This window comes from Sus scrofa, chromosome 1 (assembly GCF_054392235.1).
Source record: "Sus scrofa isolate SSC_HxYL_T2T_F1_AM1 chromosome 1, Sscrofa_HxYL_maternal_Yorkshire_Landrace_v2.0, whole genome shotgun sequence".
Taxonomy (NCBI): domain Eukaryota; kingdom Metazoa; phylum Chordata; class Mammalia; order Artiodactyla; family Suidae; genus Sus; species Sus scrofa.
The window spans coordinates 153302323-153324734 of NC_139383.1; the positions used below are offsets into that span (position 1 = coordinate 153302323).

The 22412-nt window shown below is 40.2% G+C and overlaps 1 protein-coding gene across 1 annotated transcript; it reads right to left on the bottom strand.

The window, feature by feature from the left end:
- Positions 1–17049: 17049 nt before the first annotated feature.
- MKRN3 (makorin ring finger protein 3) lies at positions 17050–18851 on the bottom strand. Its single transcript, XM_085017110.1, is given in 2 exon segments — positions 17050–17298; positions 17301–18851. Coding segments are annotated over 2 exon segments (1533 nt in total). The 5' UTR covers positions 18742–18851; the 3' UTR covers positions 17050–17206.
- Between the last annotated feature and the right edge of the window lie 3561 nt (positions 18852–22412).

A 22412-nucleotide genomic window follows, 5' to 3' on the forward strand; every position in this document is an offset into this window, starting at 1 on the left:
AGTAGCTCTGTCATCCAGACCATACAAAGCAGCAAGGGGAGCCATAGCCATAGAGAGCACTGACTTTTTTTTTTTTTTTTTTTGGCTATGTCCATGTCACATGGAAGTTCCAAAGCCAGAGTTGAACCCTCACCACAGCAGTGACAATGTCTGATTATTAGCTCGCTGACCCACCAGGGAACTCCAGAACACTGACATTTCATCAGCCAGCATCCTGTTGCTTCTGGCTGAGCTATTGGTATATTAATTGATGGTTCAGTGTGACTGCTCTTTGTGAGAGTCTTAAGCCTGGGGTATGGCCATGATGTGCAGCTTTCTCATTACACTCTCACCACTGAATATGGCTTATATCTACCAAGCAGATATAGGAGAGTTTCTTCCCTTCTTTCAGACACCCAAACTGTGGCCCTGGTTGGTTCTTATAGCAATTATTTCCACTCCCCTTAATTACTAGGGAATCCAGTTTAAATTGGCCTGTTCTTGCATCCTCTGTATTTGAGAAAAGCAGCCAGCATGGAGGGGGCTCCTTCAGAAGAATCCTCACCACTGTCAGGATTTGCAAAGAACTGATCTTGCTCTAACTGGGTAGGCAATTGGACTGGATGGCATTCAGTGATGAGGGGATTAGATTGGACTTTCTGTCCTTGATCAGGTCACAAGAGTTAAGAAATAGTGAGATGATTGCAGGATCATTGAAGGGGGGAAGTGGAGCAGGAGGGAAAAATAAAAAGGATACCATCTTTGGAGAGTAAAAGCTTGAGATTTGCCAGAGATGACCTAAAGTGGAATTGAGGCGGGGGGCAGTGTTGTAATAATTGGTACACTGGATATAAAGGGGCAGGGTGGGAAGAGTTAACTAATATGAGGGCATGGGGAAAGAAGTTTCAGGGAGCATTTGCCTGGAAGTAATTTATGGGGTGTCTATAAGGAGGCACTTAAGATGCTCAATGAGGTCAGCTGGCTGGGGAGAAGAGACTAGGTTGAAGTTCCAAAGAGTATGTTGGAGGACTCCCAAGAGGTGAAGTGGGTACCTTGAACAGATTCAATGTCTGGTGATCCACAGGGAATACAAATAAGTTAAGTTTGTTTTGAGGAGGAATTCCAGGTGGGGATGATCAAGAGAAAGCCCATATCAGTGGTTGCGACAGCACATGTGGAAGCCCTAGCCAAAGACAGCAGTGGTCAGCGAGATCATTCTTCTAGTGGGAGTGCAGTGGGTCATCCTGGGGGCTATGCCCCCATCTAGATAGGGCCACTCTTCAGTTTAAGAGTGGAGAGTATAAGTGTCTGTCAAATCCCATAAGCCCAAGTGTTAAGGCATGGGTGAACCCATCCCCCTTGGGTTGTGTGAGCCCATTTCACAAGTGGAGGGAAGGGCTGGTGCCCTGAGAAGTCTATACTGGTGTAACATGATAGGGCTTAGGGTGGGAGCCCGTAATATTAATAAAAAACAGCTTCTTATGTAGAATGGTTAGTGTGAATGATAGGAACTTGGGACTCTGCTAATTCCAACCGTATTTGGGCATCCTAGATGGGCTCGCCATGTATGAGTGAATTATCCCTTGTCCATTGGCCAGACTCAGCCATGGAACCATTGCGGCAGCCCAGGAGTCTGAGAAGGTGGATCCACAAATGCCCCCTTTCATGCCCTCTTTAAATGACTGGGTGGACAGCTACAAGTTCTCTCAATTGACTGAGTAAGGCTGGGGGATGTGAGGGTGGAGGTGGTGTAAGCCCTTTCGCCATGGCCCTCCAGTAGGCTTCCATGTCTACAATGGCAGTGGTGGTGCCATTGGTGGGGCACACTTGTCCCCTGGCCATCTCAGACAAGAAGTCCCAAGGAGATCCCCAACTAGCCAGAGAAATAAGTGGGGGCACCACTCTCACTTCCTCAAGGCCGTGGGGTAAGAGATAGAGCAGTGGTGAAGCCACTTTCTCCTATAATGTGGAGAGGCTTTTGATTTCACTTCTAGCTTTCTCCTGAAGGCACCATTCTGTTTTACCAAGGAGGCATCAGCAGCCATGTTGACTTTCACTGAGGGGCATCTCCAACCCAGGACATTATGGGAATTCAGGTATGAATTAGAACCACGTGGGGTGGTTATACTATGGTTTTAAAAAAAGCCCAATGGAATGCAAAAAGTTAGCACTCAAGTGGAGTACACTGGGCTGCTACTGGAGGTACTTAGTCCAAAATGCCACAGGAAGCCATATAGACCCATTCCTGGCCCTGAGAGCTAAAAGACCCTTCCTTTGATTTATCCCTGTGTTTGTTTCAAAAACACCTGGTATTCGACAGAGATGGTTTGCAGCTGAGGTTCAAGAGATATGCAGTGGAACTTGCACATGCCAGAGGTGTGGCCAACAAAAAAAAGAGAGAGAGAGAGACATGCAGTGCTGACGTTCCCTGGTGGCTCAGTGGGTTGGGGATCTAGCATTGTCACTGTTATGACATGGGTTTGATCCCTGTCCTGGGAACTTGCACATGCCAGAGGTGTGGCTAACAAAAAGAGAGAGAGAGATGCAGCGGTCAACTGCCCTGAACCAGCTCTGACTTGACTATATGGAATATACCCATGCATTTGAAACCTGGAGGTGTTCGAAAGTTCCTTTTGCTTCATGACCATGCTGAAGTCTTTACCTACTGGTGGAGCCCAGATCCTTGAGTATGACCATCATGCTTATCTTAGGTCCCCAGACACTCAGGAGTTCTTCCTTTATACTGTATCTAGATTCCATTTAATTTCCTTCACATAGATTTCATATAAACAATGCTTCAGATAAGATGTCGTTATTCCCATTTTCTCTCAGATGAGTAAACTGAGCTCTAGGACACTTTAGTAACTAGCTAAGTTAGTAAGACACGGAGACTGTGTTAGCTTCCAATCCTCCACATATCTGGGCCTCAGAAGACTTCCCTCCTCCAAGAACAGCCTTGTGTTTCTTGTGCCGCTTATGTGATAGTCTGCATAAATGGTACCATTATATAAAATATATATATGTGAAAATACCTGTCTGTTTATCTCCTATCTCTATATACATCTGGCAAGATAGGGGAGAGAGAGAGAAATATTGGTGGAAGAAACTGTGACACCTCCTGTGATGAAGAGTGTAGCTTAGGAGAAAATCTGCAAAGCCCCATGCCCAGCCTCAATGCCTCTGTTAGAGCTGCCCCAACGGCCCTAGCCTGCTACTCTGCCCCCTCTTTCCTTTAGTTTTAAATTTTTTGGTTGGCTGTGCCTGCAGCATGTGTAAGTTCCCAGGCCAAGGATTGAACCTGCATCACAGCAGCAACACAAGCTGCTGCAGTGACAATGCTGGATATTTAACCTACTGTGCCATAAGGGAATTCCTATCCTTTAAAAAAATAGCATGTACTTTCATTATTACAGTCTCAGAGAACATGATATCAGGCTAGATTCTCTAGTTGTCTACTTCTTGGGCTAACTGAAGCCCTAAAAAAGAAATTCTGTTAAGAATGAATGTCTCAGGAGTTCCTGATGTGGCACAGTGGAAATGAATCTGACTAGGACCATGAGGTTGCGGGTTCCATCCCTGGCCTTGCTCAGTGGGTTGAGGATCCGGCATTGCCCTGAGCTGTGGTGTAGGTAACAGACAGGGCTCTGATGTGGCCTTGCTGTGGCAGTGGCTGTGGCCAGAAGCTGTAGCTCTGATTGGACCCCTAGCCTCAGAACCTCCATATGCCACGGGTGTGGCCCTAATAAGACAAAAAGACAGACAAAAAAAAAAAAGAAAAAAAAAAGGAGTGTCTCAAAGGGAGGGTCATGATTAAGATCAAATTGTATCCCCTTCACATAGATGGGACATTCAAGACCTTCTGACTCTTTCAACAGTTCACTAGAATTTACCTGGAATACTTCCAAATCAAGGGAGTTTTACTGACCAAGGGTCACAACTGTTGTGTTCATGTCAAAGCCATTGCTTCCCACTATCTGCTCCCAGCTAATGGCTGAATGTGGCAAGGCCTGTTCTGGATAGACAGGGGACTCTGGTGACAGGGGGCTGTAGCTGTAGGACTCATGGGTGGACTTGCAGAGAACCTACTGGGCTACCTGTCTTTCCCCTCTCCTTCACCTGCTATCAGACTTGGTCTGAAGAATCTCCTGCCTCCCTGGACCTCTCCCCATCTTCTCTCATAGAAATTTACCCAAATAAAAGCCATGCACACTTAATCCTATTTTGATGCCTGATTCTCAGCGGATCCAGACTATCACCCCTTATTAACCATTTCGGTGATATCATTTTGGAAGAGATGATGTTGGAAGAAATAAGGAAAGCCACCGTTAAGGAGGCTGAACCACTGCCCCAGGAAAAAAGAAGCAGAGAGAGTGCTGTTACACAAATCTGAGGAACAAGGCAGAGTCTGGACAGGGGAAAAACTAGCCCCTTGTTCAGAGGCAGGTAAGATCTGGAAGGTCTTTCATTCCCAGCTCAGGGTTGCTCAGTCCTTACCTTCGTGGCCTGCCCATCTACAAAGAAAGGCTATATGCTTTTCTCCAAGCAGCTTTTTTTAGGAGACATTTCCATTCCCATACACACAAGGGCAGGTAGAATCAGAGGACCCATTTAACTCAAGTGTTCTGGAATCAGACAATCCAGGTTCAAATCTTGGCTCCACAACTTTCTGGATGTGTGTCCCATCATGGGCAAATTACTTAACTTCCCCATCATTAGCTGACCTAGATAGGGGGAAGAATACTAGTACATTACTCTAGGAGTTGTTACAAGAATTATATCATGCTTAGGGACTCCCTTTGCATTTTGCCTACCATTTGGTAAAAACTTATTTTATAATATCTATTTTTTATAAGAAAGACAGGTTATGGAAAGGTTTCTGGGTCAAAGCTTCTGGCCAGGCATCTTCCTCTTTATCTGCTATCCATGCCCAGAGAAGTGATTTTTTGGACCTTATGACCTTAGGATCCCAAACATAACATTTAAGTCCATAGCCTTCACTGTATTATTTAAATCTAGCTTATCCTTATTGCTTTTTAAATAAGTGACTAAGATGTGTTAAAAATATCTGCTAAGTTTGTGGGTTCCTGGATTTCCCCTATTATTTTGTCTTGGTATTTTCTGAGACTATATAATCACATGACTACAAATTTGATGTTTTTAACTTCCTGATACATTGACATTTTCTCACATTTTCTACTAACAACTTTGCCTTAAAATTAACTTCCCCAGGCATTCCCATTGTGACACAGTGGTTAACAAATCCGACTAGGAACCATGAGGTTGCAGGTTCGATTCCTAGCTTTGCTCAGTGGGTTAAGGATCCGGTGTTGCTGTGAGCTGTGATGTAGGTCGCAGATGTGGCTCGGATCCAGCGTTGCTGTGGCTGTGGTGTAGGCTGGTGGCTACTGCTCCGATTCGACCCCTAGCCTGGGAACCTCCATATGCCACAGGAGCGGCCCTAGAAAAGGTAAAAAGACCAAAAAAAAAAAAAATTTAACTTCCCCAGATGTAAATAATTCTATAAAGTCCTTTGCATTACTTGTGTTTAATTTCCAATATTACTGTTTACTTTCTATTTTCTTGCTTGTTCCAATTTTTTGTTTATTTGTTTGTTTTGCTTATTAAGGGCTGCACCCGCAGCATATGGAAGTTCCCAGGCTAGGGGTCAAGTCAGAGCTACCCCTGCCAGTCTATACAACAGCCACAGCAACGCCAGATCCAAGCTGTGTCTGTGACCTGCAACACAGCTCACAGCAATGCAAAATCCTTAACCCACTGAACAAAGCCAGGAATCAAACCCACATCCTCATGGATACTAGTCAGGTTTGTTACTGCTGAGCCACAACAGGAGCTCCCAATTTTTTCTTCTTTCTTATCTTCTTATAAACTTATTATTTGTATTCTCCTTTTTCTACCTTTAGCTATGATTTCATAATTTTTCAAAAAAAAAAACCCCTTCTTATTTAGAGAAGGGTTCATCTGAGTTGCAGACTGAATTATCACATGATAACAGCAGACAGAACCAAGCCTTCTCAATAAACCTATGCCTCCTTCTGTGGGATTCCTCAGGCTCAGCCCTGTTGCTATGGTAACTAGTGACAATAGTCCTCACAAAGAGAATGTGCTATATTTGGCTGAAACCACTTAAATGATTTTTCTCACCAGGGTCTAATCAATCATATCTTTGAATCTTTTCTTCACACAGCTCATACTCAGAAAGGAACCAAATGTACTAAAATTGACATTCAATTTGTATGTCTGCATTTTTAAATTTTACATACATACATACATATGTATATATTTTCTCCTATGTGCATATTTACTTAAACATATTTTCCACACATGTATGTATGTATGTGTGTATATATGCATTCATATATTTTAAAAACACATATTCTTTCACATACAAAGGAGTGAGACTTTTATGCACATATAATCAAAGACACTAAAAATAATTATATATATAGCAAAGACATTATGTATAATTACTTCTGCCTTTACATACAAAAGATATGATTCCATAAACTTGCACATTTAATTCCTACTATGTATTTCTTACTATATTGTTCCACTATGTATTTCCAGATCAGCCCATGCAAATTTCCTTGCTTTTTTGTTTCACTTTTTAAATGTGACTTCATAATATTCCACTGTATGTCTCTGCTATCTTTTCTTGGCCAAGCCCATGGCATGTGGAAGTTCCAAAGCCAGGTGTGGAGCTCAAGCCATGGAGTAACAAAAGCCAAGTCCTTAATCACTAGGCTACCAGGGAACTCCTGCCTCTATTTTTTGACCAGTTGCCTACTATTAGGAGCTTAATGTGTTCCGGGTTCTTCCTGCAAGAAATACATGAGTGTGCTTCCCCAGCTGTCACCAGGGTATGCCTTCAAATGTCTGGGTATTTGGCAAATTGAAAGGAGAACATTGAAACTCCAAGCAGTTCTAATCAGCTGTATTATCAGTGATGTTTGACAACTTTTCCTTTTTTTTTTTTTTTTTTTTTTTTTTTGTCTTTTTGCCATTTCTAGGGTCGCTTCCACGGCATTTGGAGGTTCCCAGGCTAGGGGTCAAATGCGGAGCTGTAGCTGCAGGTCTACTCCAGAGCCACAGCAATGCGGGATCTGAGCCGTGTCTGCAACCTACACCACAGCTCATGGCAACGCCGGATCGTTAAGCCACTGAGCAAGGGCAGGAATCGAACCCACAACCTCATGATTCCTGAGCCACGATGGGAACTCCAACTTTTCCTTTCTTTAAAACTATTTGCATTTTGTTTTCTGTGCAAGGTCTGATCATACTTTTTGGTCTATTTCTTTATATATTGTTTTGCTTTTGTTTTATTGGTCCCTTTATAATATATGGAAATAAACTCCTGACATTTTATGATTTCCTTTTTTTTGGGGGGCAGGTTGATATTTTCCTCTGGTCTTGCTCGTGCCAAATTTATTAGGCTTTTTTTTTTTTTTTTTTTTTTTGCCATGCCCACAGAATGAAGAAGTTCCCAGACCTGGGACTGAACCCAACCCACAGCAGTGACAATGCTGAATCCTTAACCTCTAGGCCACCAGGAAAATGCTAGACTTACTTTAAGGAGGTTAACATTTGTGAGGTCGCAGTGGCTGAAAGGATGGGCTCTGGAGCCACATGTCACCATGGGCACATCTCTTAACCCTCCCACCCCAAGCCTCAGTTTTCTCCACTGTTACAAGATGATGACGCTATTACTTGTTTCTTTGGATGGACAGAAGAAGTAAATTAGATAATATATCTTAGAAAAGAATCTGAAACACAGTAAGTTCCTTAGAGTTGCTACAGTTGTTGTCAAAATTTCCTTGAAGACTTTTGTCAATCATGCCATAGAAAGGCACTTTTGACTACAGGACTTAAAAAAAAATCCTGTATTGTTTCTGTATATTTTTGGTTTCATATTTACATTTGACACTTTGAGGTAAATAGAATTTATACTGATGTAAACAGTGATATATGGATCCTATGTATTGGTTTTCAAGGTACTCCAGAGTTTATTCAACAATTTTCATTGAATAATTCAAGTAATTTTTGTTTTAATCTTCTCTATAAACTCATTTCCCATATGTACCTGTCTCCATTTCTGGAGATTTTTAATACACATTTTTGATCTTATAATTAAAGTGCCAATTCTTCACTTTTCATACTCCTTACATAAGATAGACACTATGTTTTAAGATCTGGTAGGGGTCAATAACTGCTTATGTTTCAATTCTAAAATACCCAAATTCTATTGTTTTTTCCTCCTTCACATAAAGTTTCACAACAGATTTATGTATGTACTTAGTTATTTAAGCTATATATGATATACTTTTACCTGTCTTAGTCTGTTTGGGCCTATTGAACCTGAGGAGGCAGCCTCTATGATTTCTGAATAGTTTTGTGGTCATCTTCCCCTGTCTTGAAGAACAGAATATGTTCAGACCCAAACTGCTCTTATGGTCCTGACCCATCAAATCTAGGAAGCCTGACAGCCCTACTTCTATCTCATCTTTGCTCCCTGAAGTTCAAACTGGCAGTGTTACAGCTGGGTTCTCTGACTAGGCCCATGGTTCACACCCACACTCATCTCCTTATATGCTGGTTGGTCTGCCACACCCCTGGTTTGCTCTTTTTTTTTTTTTTAAGAAGTCATTATTATTATCATTATCATTATTGTTATTATTATTTTGTATTTTCAGGGCCACACCCATGGCATATGAAGGTTCCAGGCTAGGGGTAAAATCAAAGCTGTACCGGCTGGCCTACACCATAGCAACAGCAATGCAGGATCCAAGCCACATCTTCAACCTACATCACAACCCATGGCAACACCAGGTCCTTAACCCACTGAGTGAGGCCAAGGATCGAACCTGCATCCTCATGGATGCTAATCAGATTTGTTTCTGCTGAGCCATGACAGGAACTCCTGAAGTCCTTAATTAGAAAAAAAATATATTTTTATTTTATGGCTGCACCCAGTGCATATGGAAGTTCCCAGGGTGGATAGAATCCAAGCCACAGCTTTAGCAATGCAAGATCCTTTAACCCAATGTTCCTGGTCAAGGATTGAACTCACACCTCAGCACTGACTTGAGCCACTGAAGTCGGATTATTAACCCACTGTGCCACAGTGAGTACTCCTGGTTTGCTCTTTTGAGTATGCTTCTTTATTTTGTGTAATAGGGACAGGCTGAGAATTTCCCAAATCTGTATGTTCTGGTTCTGTTTTCCCAAAAACTCCATCTTCACTTCTCATATTTTACTATAAGTAGTCAGGAGGAATCAAGCTGCTCCTTCAACATTTCATTTACAAGTTACCTCGACTAAATTTATTTTCACCACGCACAAGTTCTGCTTGACACTTTATAACAAGGGTCATATTTTCTATATTGTCTAGTAACATATTCCTTATTTCTGAGACCTCATTAGAATGGCTATTACCAACCTTATTTCTACCTTATTCTGTATGTGATTTTTTTGTATATTATCTAAGATAGAAGCCCTCCCTATACCTCTCCACTTTCCTTGCTGAGATCTCACCAGTACTTTTAAAAGATTCCACAGCAATATCAATTTTTCTACCGTGCACCTCAAAACTCTTCCAGCCTCTGCCTAGTGCCAAATCTAAACTGCTTTCCACATTTTTAGGTATTTGTTAACAGCAGCAGCCCACTTCTTCTTACTGCCAATTTCTGACTTTCTCTGTTCAGCCTACTACAGAAGAATAACATGGAGTGGGTGGCTTAACGGTATGTATTTCTTACAGTTCTGGGGGCTTAAGTTGCATTGCCAGCAGTTCTTGGTGAGGTTTGCAGATGACCACCCTCTAGCCATCATAGATAAATCATCTCTTATGTCCCTTCTCATTAAGGCACCAATTCCAAACCTGAAGACTCCATCCTCACAACGAAGTTACCTCCGAAAGGCCCCACCTCCAAATACCAATGTGTTGGGAATTAAAGATCCAACATATGAATGGCGAGGGGCACAAACATTCAGTCCAAAGGAGTGTTTTATTAGGATTTTGTCAAGTACATAAATGAATTTTAAGAACCAGCACATTGATGATGTTGACTTTCCCTGTCAAAGTCCATAGTATACATTTTCACTTCTTCAAGTATCCTTTAAAAAAATTGCTGTATCTTGTTAAAGTGGGTTTTTTTTGTAGCTTTTTCAGATTTTTGTTTATTTCTATACAATTTAAACTATAGTTTCCATAAAAAAAAGTCTTCATTAAACTCTTGCTTTTAATATCTGAAATTTTTATCAATTTTTCTTAGCACCTTATGGAGCTTTTTTGAAATTTTCCAGATAGTTTTGGATTTTCAACATGCAATAGTATATCATCTCAGAGAGATGAGTTAACATCTTCTTTGAAATTTTTATATGACTCATTTGTTGCATTATCAAAATAATGTTAACTGGCAGTGAAGAGAGAGGATCTACTTGTTTTTGCCTGATCAAAGGATATAATTATATGATTACTTTGATTTATTAAAAGAATAAAGATGCAGAAATAATTTTATTCTTATTTTTACTAATTTTTTACATTTTTGTATGTTTCATAATAAATAATATTTCATATTATGAAAATAATTTTCATCAATAAACCAGATTTCAATAAATCATTTAATCATCCATGTGTAAATCACAATACTATGATTATACTTTGGTATAAATTATGTATCACACAATGGAATATTATTCAGCCATAAAAAAGGAAATCCTGCCATATACAACAACATGGAGATCCTTGAGGCATTTTGCTCTTGTGAAATAAATTAAAGACAAATACTTTGTGATCTCATTCACAGGTGGACTCTAAACAAACAAACAAACAAACAAACACCACACCAAACTCATCAAAACAGACAGCAGATTGGTGGCTTCCAGGATAGGGAAGTGAAAGGTAGAGGAAATGTTGAAGGTGGCCAAAGGGTACACATTTCCAGTTATATATAAGTTCTGCGGATATAATGGACAGCTTGGTGACTAGAGTTAACAATACTGTGTCGCATAATTGAAAGCGGTAGATTTTAAAAGTTCTCACCACACATAGGATTTTAACTATGTGAGGTGATGATGTTGACTAAACATTGCGGCAATCATTTTTGCAATATATACATATATCCAAATCATTACATTTTACAACATACACAATTTTATTTGTGAATTATATCTCAGTAAAGCTGAAAAAAAGAGAACAAAACTAAATGAAACCACATATGTGGTACTTCGGTCCTTCTTTTCATTTTACATTCAGTAGTAATTTCCAAATTGTGTAAAAATGGCATCAAAATTATTTGTTCTCTAAAGGTTTTATGAAAACCCCTATTTTTAGGTGAAACTGAATACTGTGAAATTATTTACTTTTATTAAGTGGTAGGTTATGATGTGTTTTGTAGCCAATGTTTAAGTAATTATGTGTGCCTAGAAAATTACCAATTTAAGTTTTGTGATTAATTGGAATCTGATTAGTTATGTTCTTTCTCACGTTTATTGACTCTCTCTTTATGGTACATTCCTATGAGGCAAGTGTGTATGCAATTGTATATGTGCATCTTGTTTCTATTTTTTCCTCATTTTCTTAAGTTAGATAATGGTTTGTCTATTTTATAAATTGTTTTTTAAAAATCAGTCTTGATATTTAATGTTTTAGTTTTCTATTTTGGTTTTCATCTCTTTGATTTCTTTAGTAATTTTGTGACTATGTATTAAAAATTAAAGATGTACACTGTAAACATGTATATACACTTATAGATAACACACCTTACATATCTGCATTTACATAAAAATATGCTGATCATGAATTCAGTTTTTTCATATGTATGAAGATGCTCATATCACTATTTCTTCTGATATATTAAGATAAAATATTTTCCCATACTCTACTGTACTTTTTATGTAGAATATAACCTACTCTTTCTTGAAGTATTCTTCTTTTAGTCTGCAATTTTTGTTTATGTGTATTTCATTTGAGTTTTTTTGCATCAATATTCATAATTTAGACTGAGTTCTAGTTATCTTCATATCATGCTATATTGGAAACATTCTGATACCAAAGCTAAGTGTCATTCAAACACCTATATTCTGCTCTCTGGAACAGTTTATAAAGCACTGCATCTATTTTAAGGTTTTATTAAATTTCTGGGGCCAGTCTTCTGCTCTTCTTTTTTGGGGGGGTTGTCAGGAGCATAATTACATTCATAACAACTTTACTCAATTTTTCATCAGTAGTTGGTTTGGTTTGATTTACTCTGTCTTCTAGATTGTTTGGAAAATTTGGTTGAAAAATTTTAATTCCTATCATATTTTCATGCACTTGCTTCGGGGTAACAAGAATTTATTTCCCACTTCTTTGGTGTCTTCTGATTAATTCCTATTCAATGTTTCCTATTTTAATTGGCACCTCCTCCTTTATTTTTGACTGAGTTAATGGTTTATCTTTATTTTTTTCAAAGTATCAGCTTTTTGTATTTCCACTTTAGGAGCCATTTTGTTTTAATCTAATTCTTTCTGCTTACCAGAATGTCTGTGTGTGCATGTCTGAATTTATTTTTTTTTTAAATTTGCAGATTTGGATAAGTAATTTCTTTCTAGATACTGTATACTAGTATTACAGATTAGTTTTATTCTGAGCACAAATACACACTATCCTACAGATTTGGGTATGTATAAATTTTCACTGTCTTATTCTATCTTGCTAAATGATTTTGATTTCACTTTCATCAAATTATTGAGAGAGATATTTAAGAGAATTTTCATGTGGTATTGGCTTATTTTCTTGGATTCACATCAGAGAATGCTGCCTGCACTACTAGTTTCTCACCTTAACGGACAGTTTCATTGTGGTCTAATACATAGCCAATTATTTTTTTCTTATTGATCAACACTGGAAAATGTGACATGCTATATATTCTTGTGGCAAAAATTCTGACATTAATTTCTTTGCACTAATGCCGGGTTATTTTCCAATTATCCCTTTTCCCACCCCCACCCTCGTTTCATTCCACACTTAGGTTGCAGTTTAGCATCTGTTCTGGAAACTGAAACTACACCCTCGAGATGTTTACAAAAGTGAAAAATGGAGCACGACATTGGCATCAATTATGAACTGGAAATATTTTCCTTTAAGTCACTAATGTCCAGTAAATAGATTTAGTGAAGGAGTACTAGGTAAACTTTTAGCATATTTGTAAGTCATTACATCCATTAAATTTAGACACATGAAGGATAAGAAAATTGGACTCGCTTCATCCAGGCTCTTTGTGTGGTTAGAATGACAATGCACTGCTCTGCACGGGCAGGAGGGCCAGCGCACATACACTGAATCACTACAGCGCAAGCCTTTGTAAGGCAAGGGCTCCTTTGTTCCTAACTGCAGCAGGAGTAGCCCAGCTGTCCTTCTTAGGAGGCCCTCGGAACACTTAACCCAGCTTGGTGGTGGCGACATCTCTGTTAGCTGACCTCTTTCTGAATGAGCTGATGAGGGAACAGGGAATTCTATTTTTTAAAACACCATTTTATTTATTATTTACCTCATATATGCATCTGTTACAAACAATGCAGTTTTTCTGTTATTTGCTACATCTTCAGGAGTTGAGTAGCACATTTTTAATTTTAACTGAATGACTTTTGCTGAAAAAATTACTTGGTCTTTTTGAAATTATGAATATAAAGATAATATTCCCTCTTCCTAGGAAAATAATCATAAAATAATAATGCTGCCTTACCGTAAGTTCCAAAGATATCCAAAGAGAAAAACTTGGTGGTTTTAATTCTTGTGCAAGCTTTTCTCAGGTTCACAACTACATAAATCCCACTTTTATACGTGTCATTTAAAAAACATCACCTATGTTTCAAGCTTTGTCCAGACTATATTTGATCTGTACAACACCCCTGCAAGATAGGTAGTGTTATACCCATTTATCATATAAAGAAACTGAGGTGTAGGACATTTAAGGAGCTTGCTCCAGACTGCGCAGCTGGCTAGGATTTTAGTTATCCTTTGTCTGAAGGTCAAACTATTTAATATTCTACTGACCCTTGTCCCACTCTGTCTCCTGAACTTTATTATGTTTATTTGGTTCAAGATACTATTTGAGGCATTCCCACTGGGGCACAGTGGGTTAAGAGTCCGAATGGGCATGGGTTTGATTCCCGGCCAGTATAGTGGGTTAAAGGATCCGACACTGCTGAAGCTGCAGCTCGGATTCGATCTCTGGCTGGGGAATTTCCCTATGTCACAGATGCAGCCATTAAAAAAACAAAAAGTCATTTGAATAAAAATGTGATATTTCACCTTAACTAGTGTATATTAGGACAAACTTCTCAAAGCATTCAATGCTCCACTTAAAATGACCTTCTGGGATTTCCCGCTGTTCCACAGTGGGTTAATGATCCAGGTCCACTCTGTAGAGTCATGGGTTCGATCCCCAGCCCAGTGCAGTGGTTTAAAGATCTGGCATTGCTGCAGCTGTGGGGTAGGTTGCAGCTCTGGCCCAGATTTGATCCTTGGTGCAGGAACTTCCATATGCCATGAGGGCAGCCAAAAAAGAAAGAAAAAAAAAAAAGCCCCCCCCCCCCCGACAGCATTGCCCCTACTCAAGACCTTGTGGGTTTTTTTTTTTTTTTTGGATTTTTTTGTGCACCTGTGTCATGCAAAAGTTCCACATCCAGGGATCGAAACTGTGCCACAGCAGTGACCTGAGGCACAGAAGTGACAATGCTAGATCCTTACATGTCAGGACACCAGGGAACTCCACAGCTTGTGTCTTGAGCCACTGGTGTCAGTATGGTCCTGGAGAATGCTGCCTCTGCTCCTTTTTTCTGGTTGTTTGGTCATCTAATCCCCATTTCCCCTGTATGACTGGGGCAGCCTGAGGGTAGAAATATGTTTGAATTTCATCTGTAACCACTCACCCTATATGCCAATAATAGCCAGGCACCCAGGGCCTCTTGATTGGGGAATTATATTGATAACAGGAATCAAGAGGTAAGGAACATGGCAAAGACCTCAGTGCAACAGGTTGTGATGCTTACCCATAATTCCCATAATTAGGAATTATGCAAAAAGGGAGCGATAGGGTACAAGCATGGGAAGTTGAGGCACACTGCACAGTGGGCCAAGAAATACTGAGTCTAGCAGCCCACAGGTGAAGTCCCAAGGCTCCTGCAGTCCACAGCTCATCTATGCCCATTTCTGACCTACCAGCTGAAACACCCACACTTGGAGATTGCACATGTGTCTCCAACAGCTGTCTTCAGTGGGTCCACCTGCTCTTGGTCATATATGTGAGGAGGGAGGCAGCCTGGTGCCTATGCTCTGGGAATATACTACCTAAGTTCCTGCTGTTCCACTAATTTATACCTATGGGTCATAGCTATATGACCCTTATTTATCTTATTTCTCTCACCATGATGGTGATAAAAACTACAGAAAATACCTCATAAGGTAGTTCTGAGAATTAAATTAGTGCTTTCAAGAGTATAAACTCTGTAAATGTGCCCTGTCTTTGTTGGAAAGTCAGAGAATTCCATATCTCCTGTGACTCAGGCCCCCAGTTTATTTTCAGCTTTCTTAGCCATAAGAAGACCATTCTGCAGCTGGTGCATTCAGCATTTTATACAGGACAATTAGGTAAATTGTTAAAAGTGTGCTATTCAACTCACATTCTTTCTTTCTTTGCTTGTTCAGTTACTAAGAAGAGGTATTAAAATTGGCTACCAAGATTTTGTTGTTTTTTTCCTTATCAATTATTTATTTGTACATTCAATGGTAGGGCACTCAACACAAAATTGGAATAGTTTTGTCATTATATAAACTATAATTTAATGTTTATATATTGTCTTTATCTCCAGCAATGTGTTTATCCTTAATGTGAATTCCTTTGTCTATGACCAAAAGTCACAGCACCTCTGATTTTCTTCCTTTACTGTTTCTGTATTCTTATATCATAGGTATGAATTTTAAACAGCATATAGTTTCATTTTAGTTTTAATCATGTCTGCTAATCTCTGAGTTTTAGTTTTTAAATGATTTCCATTTTATATAATTATGGCATATCTGTGTTAAAAACTTTCCAAATTACTATCATACTTAGCTTTTGTTACTTTTCTGTATTTTTTTATCTTTCCATGCTTGCATTCTGACTGATTTCAATATGCTTATTAGTCTACTTTATCTTTTACAATCTTGTCGCTTTTATGTTGCAAACTTTTGTCACAAGCCCCTTCTTTGGAATATCTAGAGATCACACAAAATACTGAATACAAAGAATGTGTATCTGAGTCCAGGATTGTGCTGTTATAAAGAATAATGAGATGGTGTCTAAACTGCACAGGAACTCACATTTCTATATTGGTAACAGCAGGGTAAGCTATTAATTCCATCACAGGAATTACCAATGTTGGTATTTTGTAAATTCTTTATGATCACAATTGGCTAGAGACACTGAAATAGCTGCTTTCATTAGATGCTAATCACAGAAGCCTGTGAAAAGGACAGAATTATTCACACACCTCACATTCACCCAACATCAAATCTTATCAGCCTTTAACTTTCAGCTTCTAGCTCTGTATGTACTACATAAACATAATAAAATGGTGTATATCTTTTATATTTATCCTCAAATATATCGCTTTCACACACATTAATATGCATATATATAATTCTTAAATATTACTTCCAAATATAAATAATTTCACATCAAGCTAAACAGGATAAAAACATGTAAACATATGCACTTGGTTCTGGTCAAGTAAAACACAAAACCACAAGGTAACCACAAGTTAAAGAGTGCACTTGAAAGGGATGAGAAGCAACAAATGTGTAAACAACAGAGATAAGCAGTTGCACCACAAGGCCCCTCCAGGGTCGATTTCTTAAGGCTGAAGTAGCAAAAAGCTCCTTGTTCAGTTAAGACTTCTCCCTTCACCCTGTCACATTTATTCTTGAGGGGCTTCAAAATGAGTGTGGACATTCTGTAAACACTAGACTAGAACTGAGTCAATCCTGTTGAAAACAGAGATGACAAAATAAACCATAAACTGACAGTCATATTAATTTCACCAAACAATAACTTTAAGGATGTTTTGTGACTTTTTAGCACAGTGAAACACCATAACCCTAGGGGCAAAGAAATGGGAATGGGCAAGAAAACAGAGATGGATGCTCTAAACAAATGGTTTCAGCAGCTTCTGTAAGTGACAGATGTGTCTATAAACACAACACAGGCAAGAGCAGATGACAGAGCCTCAGCACACCATACAACATGCCACAGAATGCCACAGATTCAAATTGAAATATTCTTCCAGCTCACAATGAAGCAAGTCCCACTGGGTCTCTGAGCAGGGGAGCTCATTAGCTCCCCATGAAAGAAAACACTGACACAACAGATTGGCCAGCCAAAGCATGACAAGCTCTTTTTTACAGCTTTTAAAGGGCATGTCGCCCTCTCCCACCTGCGGAGGCTCCAAAAGTTGACCACGCCAAGGACCGGGTGCCCCAGCACCCTGCCTCTGGGGCTCCTCTCCCTGGCCCTCAGGGAAGGCATGTTTGTAAAAACAGTTCTCTTCAAATGGGCAGAACCTGCCTCTTACAAAATACCTGCAGGGCTTGTGGCTCATTGCCTCCAGGTACTGCTGAATAAGTCTCTGCTTCTCTTCCTCCTCCTCCACCCAGAATTCACTGGGAATGACAAAGGTGGAGATGACTCTGCACTGGGGGCAGGACTTGACGACCCAGGTCCCAAACTGTCTGGCACTCCTCCACCTGCGGATACACTTAAGGCAGTAGGTGTGGTTGCAGCTGGAGAGGATGCCAAAGCGGCAATCATTCCGGTTGGCTTTCTCATAGACCACCTCCATGCAGATGCCACACACTTTGTCCGCACTGCGCTGCACGGCAAACGAGAGCTCCATATTCTGCTCATGTGCTTCCATGCAGGCCCTTCTATGGTCTGCCCTCTGAGCACCATCAAAGGGGTGCAAGACCTTCAGCCCACACAAATCGCACATATCTCCATGAAGATACATACAGCTTGGCCCACGAAAGCATTGCCCCATGATAGCATCGCGGCAAAGCTGCTGCCTCTGGCCCAAGGCAAACTGCTCCCTCACAGTCAGCAAGCCCTGTGGAGGAGCCACGTAGATAGGAGGGGCCATGCGGCCTTGGTACGGTTGCCCGGGAACAAACTCAATGGCATGCTCCCAGCCTTCCGCACCTGCTCCTCCCGCAGCTTCAAGGCCTGCATATTCAGTCTCGGCTTCAAAGAAAACCCTCTCAGCAGAGCCAATCAGAGGAAAAGAGCGTGAGGACACAGCCGGGGGGGCTTCCGCCACTTCCTGAGGCAGGGCCTCGGCGTGCGCAGCCGCGCTGGGGCCACTGTCTGTGGAGGCTGGGGGTGGTGAACCGGGGCCCTCCCTGGCCACCTGCCGCCCTGAGAGGTCATGGGAGTATCGACAGTTCTCCCCCTCCTTGCACTGAGCATGCAGATAATACCTGCAGACCACTTCCTTTGTCCAGCTGCCACTGCTCCGGCCCGGCAGCCATCTGGGCCCAGCCCCTCCCCCTGACTCCTGGGCGGGCCTCACACGTGACGGACGGAAGGGGGCTGGGCCTGGAGCCGGAGACCACCGGGAGGTGGGAGGCACCGGAAGGGTGGGCCAAGGCTTGATCTCCCCGGCTGCCTCGATGTCCCCAAATGTCCCAGCTGCCTCGTAGGGTTCTGTGGGAGCTGCAGGCTCTTCCATGGCAGCTTCTGCTCCCCAGAAATGGTACCGGAACTACCCCGGTGTCTCCTTGTGTCAGCCTTGAGGCCCGGAGGCCGGGCGCTAGCTCGGGGCTGATTTTTAGGAAGTGTGCATCTATTTTCTGCTTCCCCCGGTCCCTACTTCCTGTAATTGTGTTCCTACTTCCTTCTCTGGCAGCGCCGGACACTTCCTGTGGAGGCAACATCGGTCCTACATCACTTCTGCACGATCGGTCCGATCGGTCCGTCAGGAATGCTGACCGGCTTCCTTCTTTGTTCGCAGCCAGCAGCGCTGCCCGCTTTCGGCTCAAGCAGCGTCTCCGCTTCTCTGCACGCAGCCCCTGCTCCCCCGCGTCTCTCCTGGGGAAAGGAATCCCAGCCTTTTGAGGTTTTAATTCAATCGCTTCCATTGTTCCTTCCGACACTGTGATTTGAATGCTTTTTCATACATCTCTCTTTAAAGCGTCTAATCCTCGTTTGTTTTAAAGCCCCGTATGTTTAAAAGGGTGTCTTGTTTCTGAAACATCTCGTGCATAAATTTTATAAATGCTTTGTTTGTTCACTCCATTTTATGTCTGTGTGGGTCGTATTTTTTGTCATGTTTATTTATGGGTTTCCTGACTTTCCCTGCTAGCAGCTTTAATCCCTTTAGTTGTGTTGAAAAGACTTGAGACTGCTCTTTGTTTTCTGGAAATTCTTACCGGCTTTTGTTGGAAACGTTTTTTCCCCTGTGAGACATTAGCAGGGAGCGTTTGTGATCTGTGACTGCTTTAGTGCCTGTCAGCTGTCTTAGGTTATTGTGATTTCTAATGCTTCCCTCCCTCTGTGCAGAAGCAGCAGACTTCAGTGGGCTTGATGCTGGCTTAATTAGCCCCTGTGCCCTTTGTGACCCTAGCCTTTATTTTCTCTTGCTAATTTGACTCACAGTGGCTCTTTGTTTCCCCTTCTTTCATCCTTTTTTGTGTGGTATTGTGTTAGACCAGCCTTTCATAGCATATTCTATGCCCTGTAAGCGGTACCTCTTAATTTTGCAAGTGCATTTTATTATATTGGTTAAAAAAGTAAATTCTCAAATATAAAGCATTTTTATGGATGGCTACTGAATTTTATCATGTAGTATTCTGCATTTTTTTGAGAGGTTATCATATTATTTTCTCCCTGTCTTGTTGTTGTGATTATTTGCACTGCTAGGTTTTAACTGTTTAACTTACCATTTTTTATTCCAAGAAAAACCTTTTTGTGGTATGATTTATTATAATTTTATATATTATTGGATTTCATTTGCTTAAACAAGTTTCTTGGAGGGAATTTATGGTCTAAATTTATATTTTTAAGTGTAAGAAAGCCTTAATATAGCACAGAAATTAGAAGCAAAGCAAATAATAAAGATAAATTCATTAAAGAGAAACAAACATGAAGTAGGGGAAATTAATCAAAATCTTCTGTAATGATTATTGAAATTGATAAATTTCTTGTGAAATTTATCAAGAAAAAATGAAGGCTCAAATAACCCAGATCAGAAATTTTAAAAGTGGTGTCACTACATTATAACAGATATTAAAATTCATGAAAGGACATTGTAAATCGACCATACTTTAGTTTAAAAAATTTAATCATGAAGGGATATCATAAACAAGGTTAGGCTATTAAATTTGAAATTTTATGTGCAATGGTTCTAGGTCTAGAAAATTTATGAATAAAAATGACAGGACCAGAAGTAAGAAACATAAATATTGACACTAGCTAAATTAAATCTGTAATTAAAAATAATGTCCTAAATGAAAGATTTTAAAACTTTCCACATGAAATAAATAGAAAAATATAAAGGTCTATATTTATTATTGCAAGTCCTAGCCAGTACAATAAAGCAAGCAGAGAAATAAAAGATGTTAGAATTGCAAAGAAATTATTACCAGAAGACCCCAGAAGATTAAAAATAATTTACTGATTAAACTATTAGAATTAAGCACATTTAGCAAAGACATTGGTTAAGAGTGCAATGTACAAAATTATTTGTATTTATATATATATGTTATGAACACATATATATAATCAATGACACATAAACATTTAAAATCCATAGTATTTATAACATTAAAATTTAACTACCCTAGAAATTAATGTTCTGAAATTTAAAATTTAAAATTATTTTATTTCTGAAAACCTAAAGAAATTGAGGGTCACTCTGATTATGCAGTAGAACACTCAGTATTTTCAGAGGGTAGACTTCCTCATTTGACAAAACATGTGAGAATGTTGCTGCTTTTCCACTGTGAATCTAGGAAATCTTGTTGATTGTATATTTTCCTCCAATATATAGGAGGAATATATATTTTCCTCCAATATATACTAAATATGCCTATTCTACCAAAATTGGGCTCATTTGGATTCTTTTTCCTCTCCTAAATGCATTGGTTAATGAATATTCCTTTCACAGATTTTCATGGAAAAAGACTTGGAGCCTAGATACTGGGCTTATACACTAGGCTCTCCACAGATTCACAAACATACAAATCCTGAATATAAATCTATTACTGATTTAATGGTAATATATTCTTTATAACATATCTAAATTATATTTGATCCACTTTTATAGACCAGCACTCTCCAATAGTATATTCCATGATACAAACTGTCCAGTACAGTGGCCATTAGCCCATATGGCTAAGGAACACTTGAAATGTGGCTGAGTGATTAGTAGCTACTGATCAGACAGCAAAGTTCTAGATAGTATTTGACCATGTTTGAGGATATGGAGGAAGATATTTCCTAACCTGTCCACCCATCCAACTGACAGGGAACAGTGTTTGCTTTCAAATCCCCCACTTGTCTGGCTCCTAGTCAGATTTATGTCACTGTGAACTGAATCTTCTAGTTTTTCCGTGATAGTATTCCATGTGCACTCTTAGAAACTAACATTGTATCCCATGATTTTAAATATCATCTGAGATTAAATAATTGGTAATATTAGGCAGTGTATATTGAAAGAAATAATCACCAATTTCCCATTCCAGTCAAATCTCTCTTCACAGAGAATTTTTTTCTCTTATCATACTTCAAATTCCTCTCCTGATTTTTTTAAAGTGTGAACACCAATGTTACTTTCAAACAGACTCTGAGAATACACATCTGATCAAATCTCCAGTTATTTGGCTCCACTGAGCCCTCTTTGCTCAAAAAAAACCTCTGAGGGGCCTACCGGCCAGGGACCTGGCTAGGATCAGTTTATGTACACAGAAGTCTGCAGGGCAGCAGGAGATCTCCTGGCTGGTCAGCATCAGGGTGTCCAAGTGTAACAAATGGAAGCAGTGTTCCACCTGAGCCCCTGATCACCAGGGAGCAGACTGACAAGGGGGGAGATGGTTGACAGCGCTGCAGAGCTGAGGAACAGTCCAGGCAGTATAACAAAAGCCCCAGGGCCAGGAGACTAGTTCCGAAGTGGACTGTGGCAATGGGCAGAAAGGAATAAACTGGAGAGCCCCACAATCTTTTAATTGCAAACACTCAGGTCTGTTGGGCCCACCCCCACGTGGCTAACATGTCTTTATTTAAAGGACACCCATTGTCTCCAAGCCATTTGCTCCAGCACACACCCCTACTTCAGGTCCAACTTTCAGGCACTGGTGTGGAGGATGGGGAGGGGAGATTAAAAACAATTGTCTAGAATCCAGT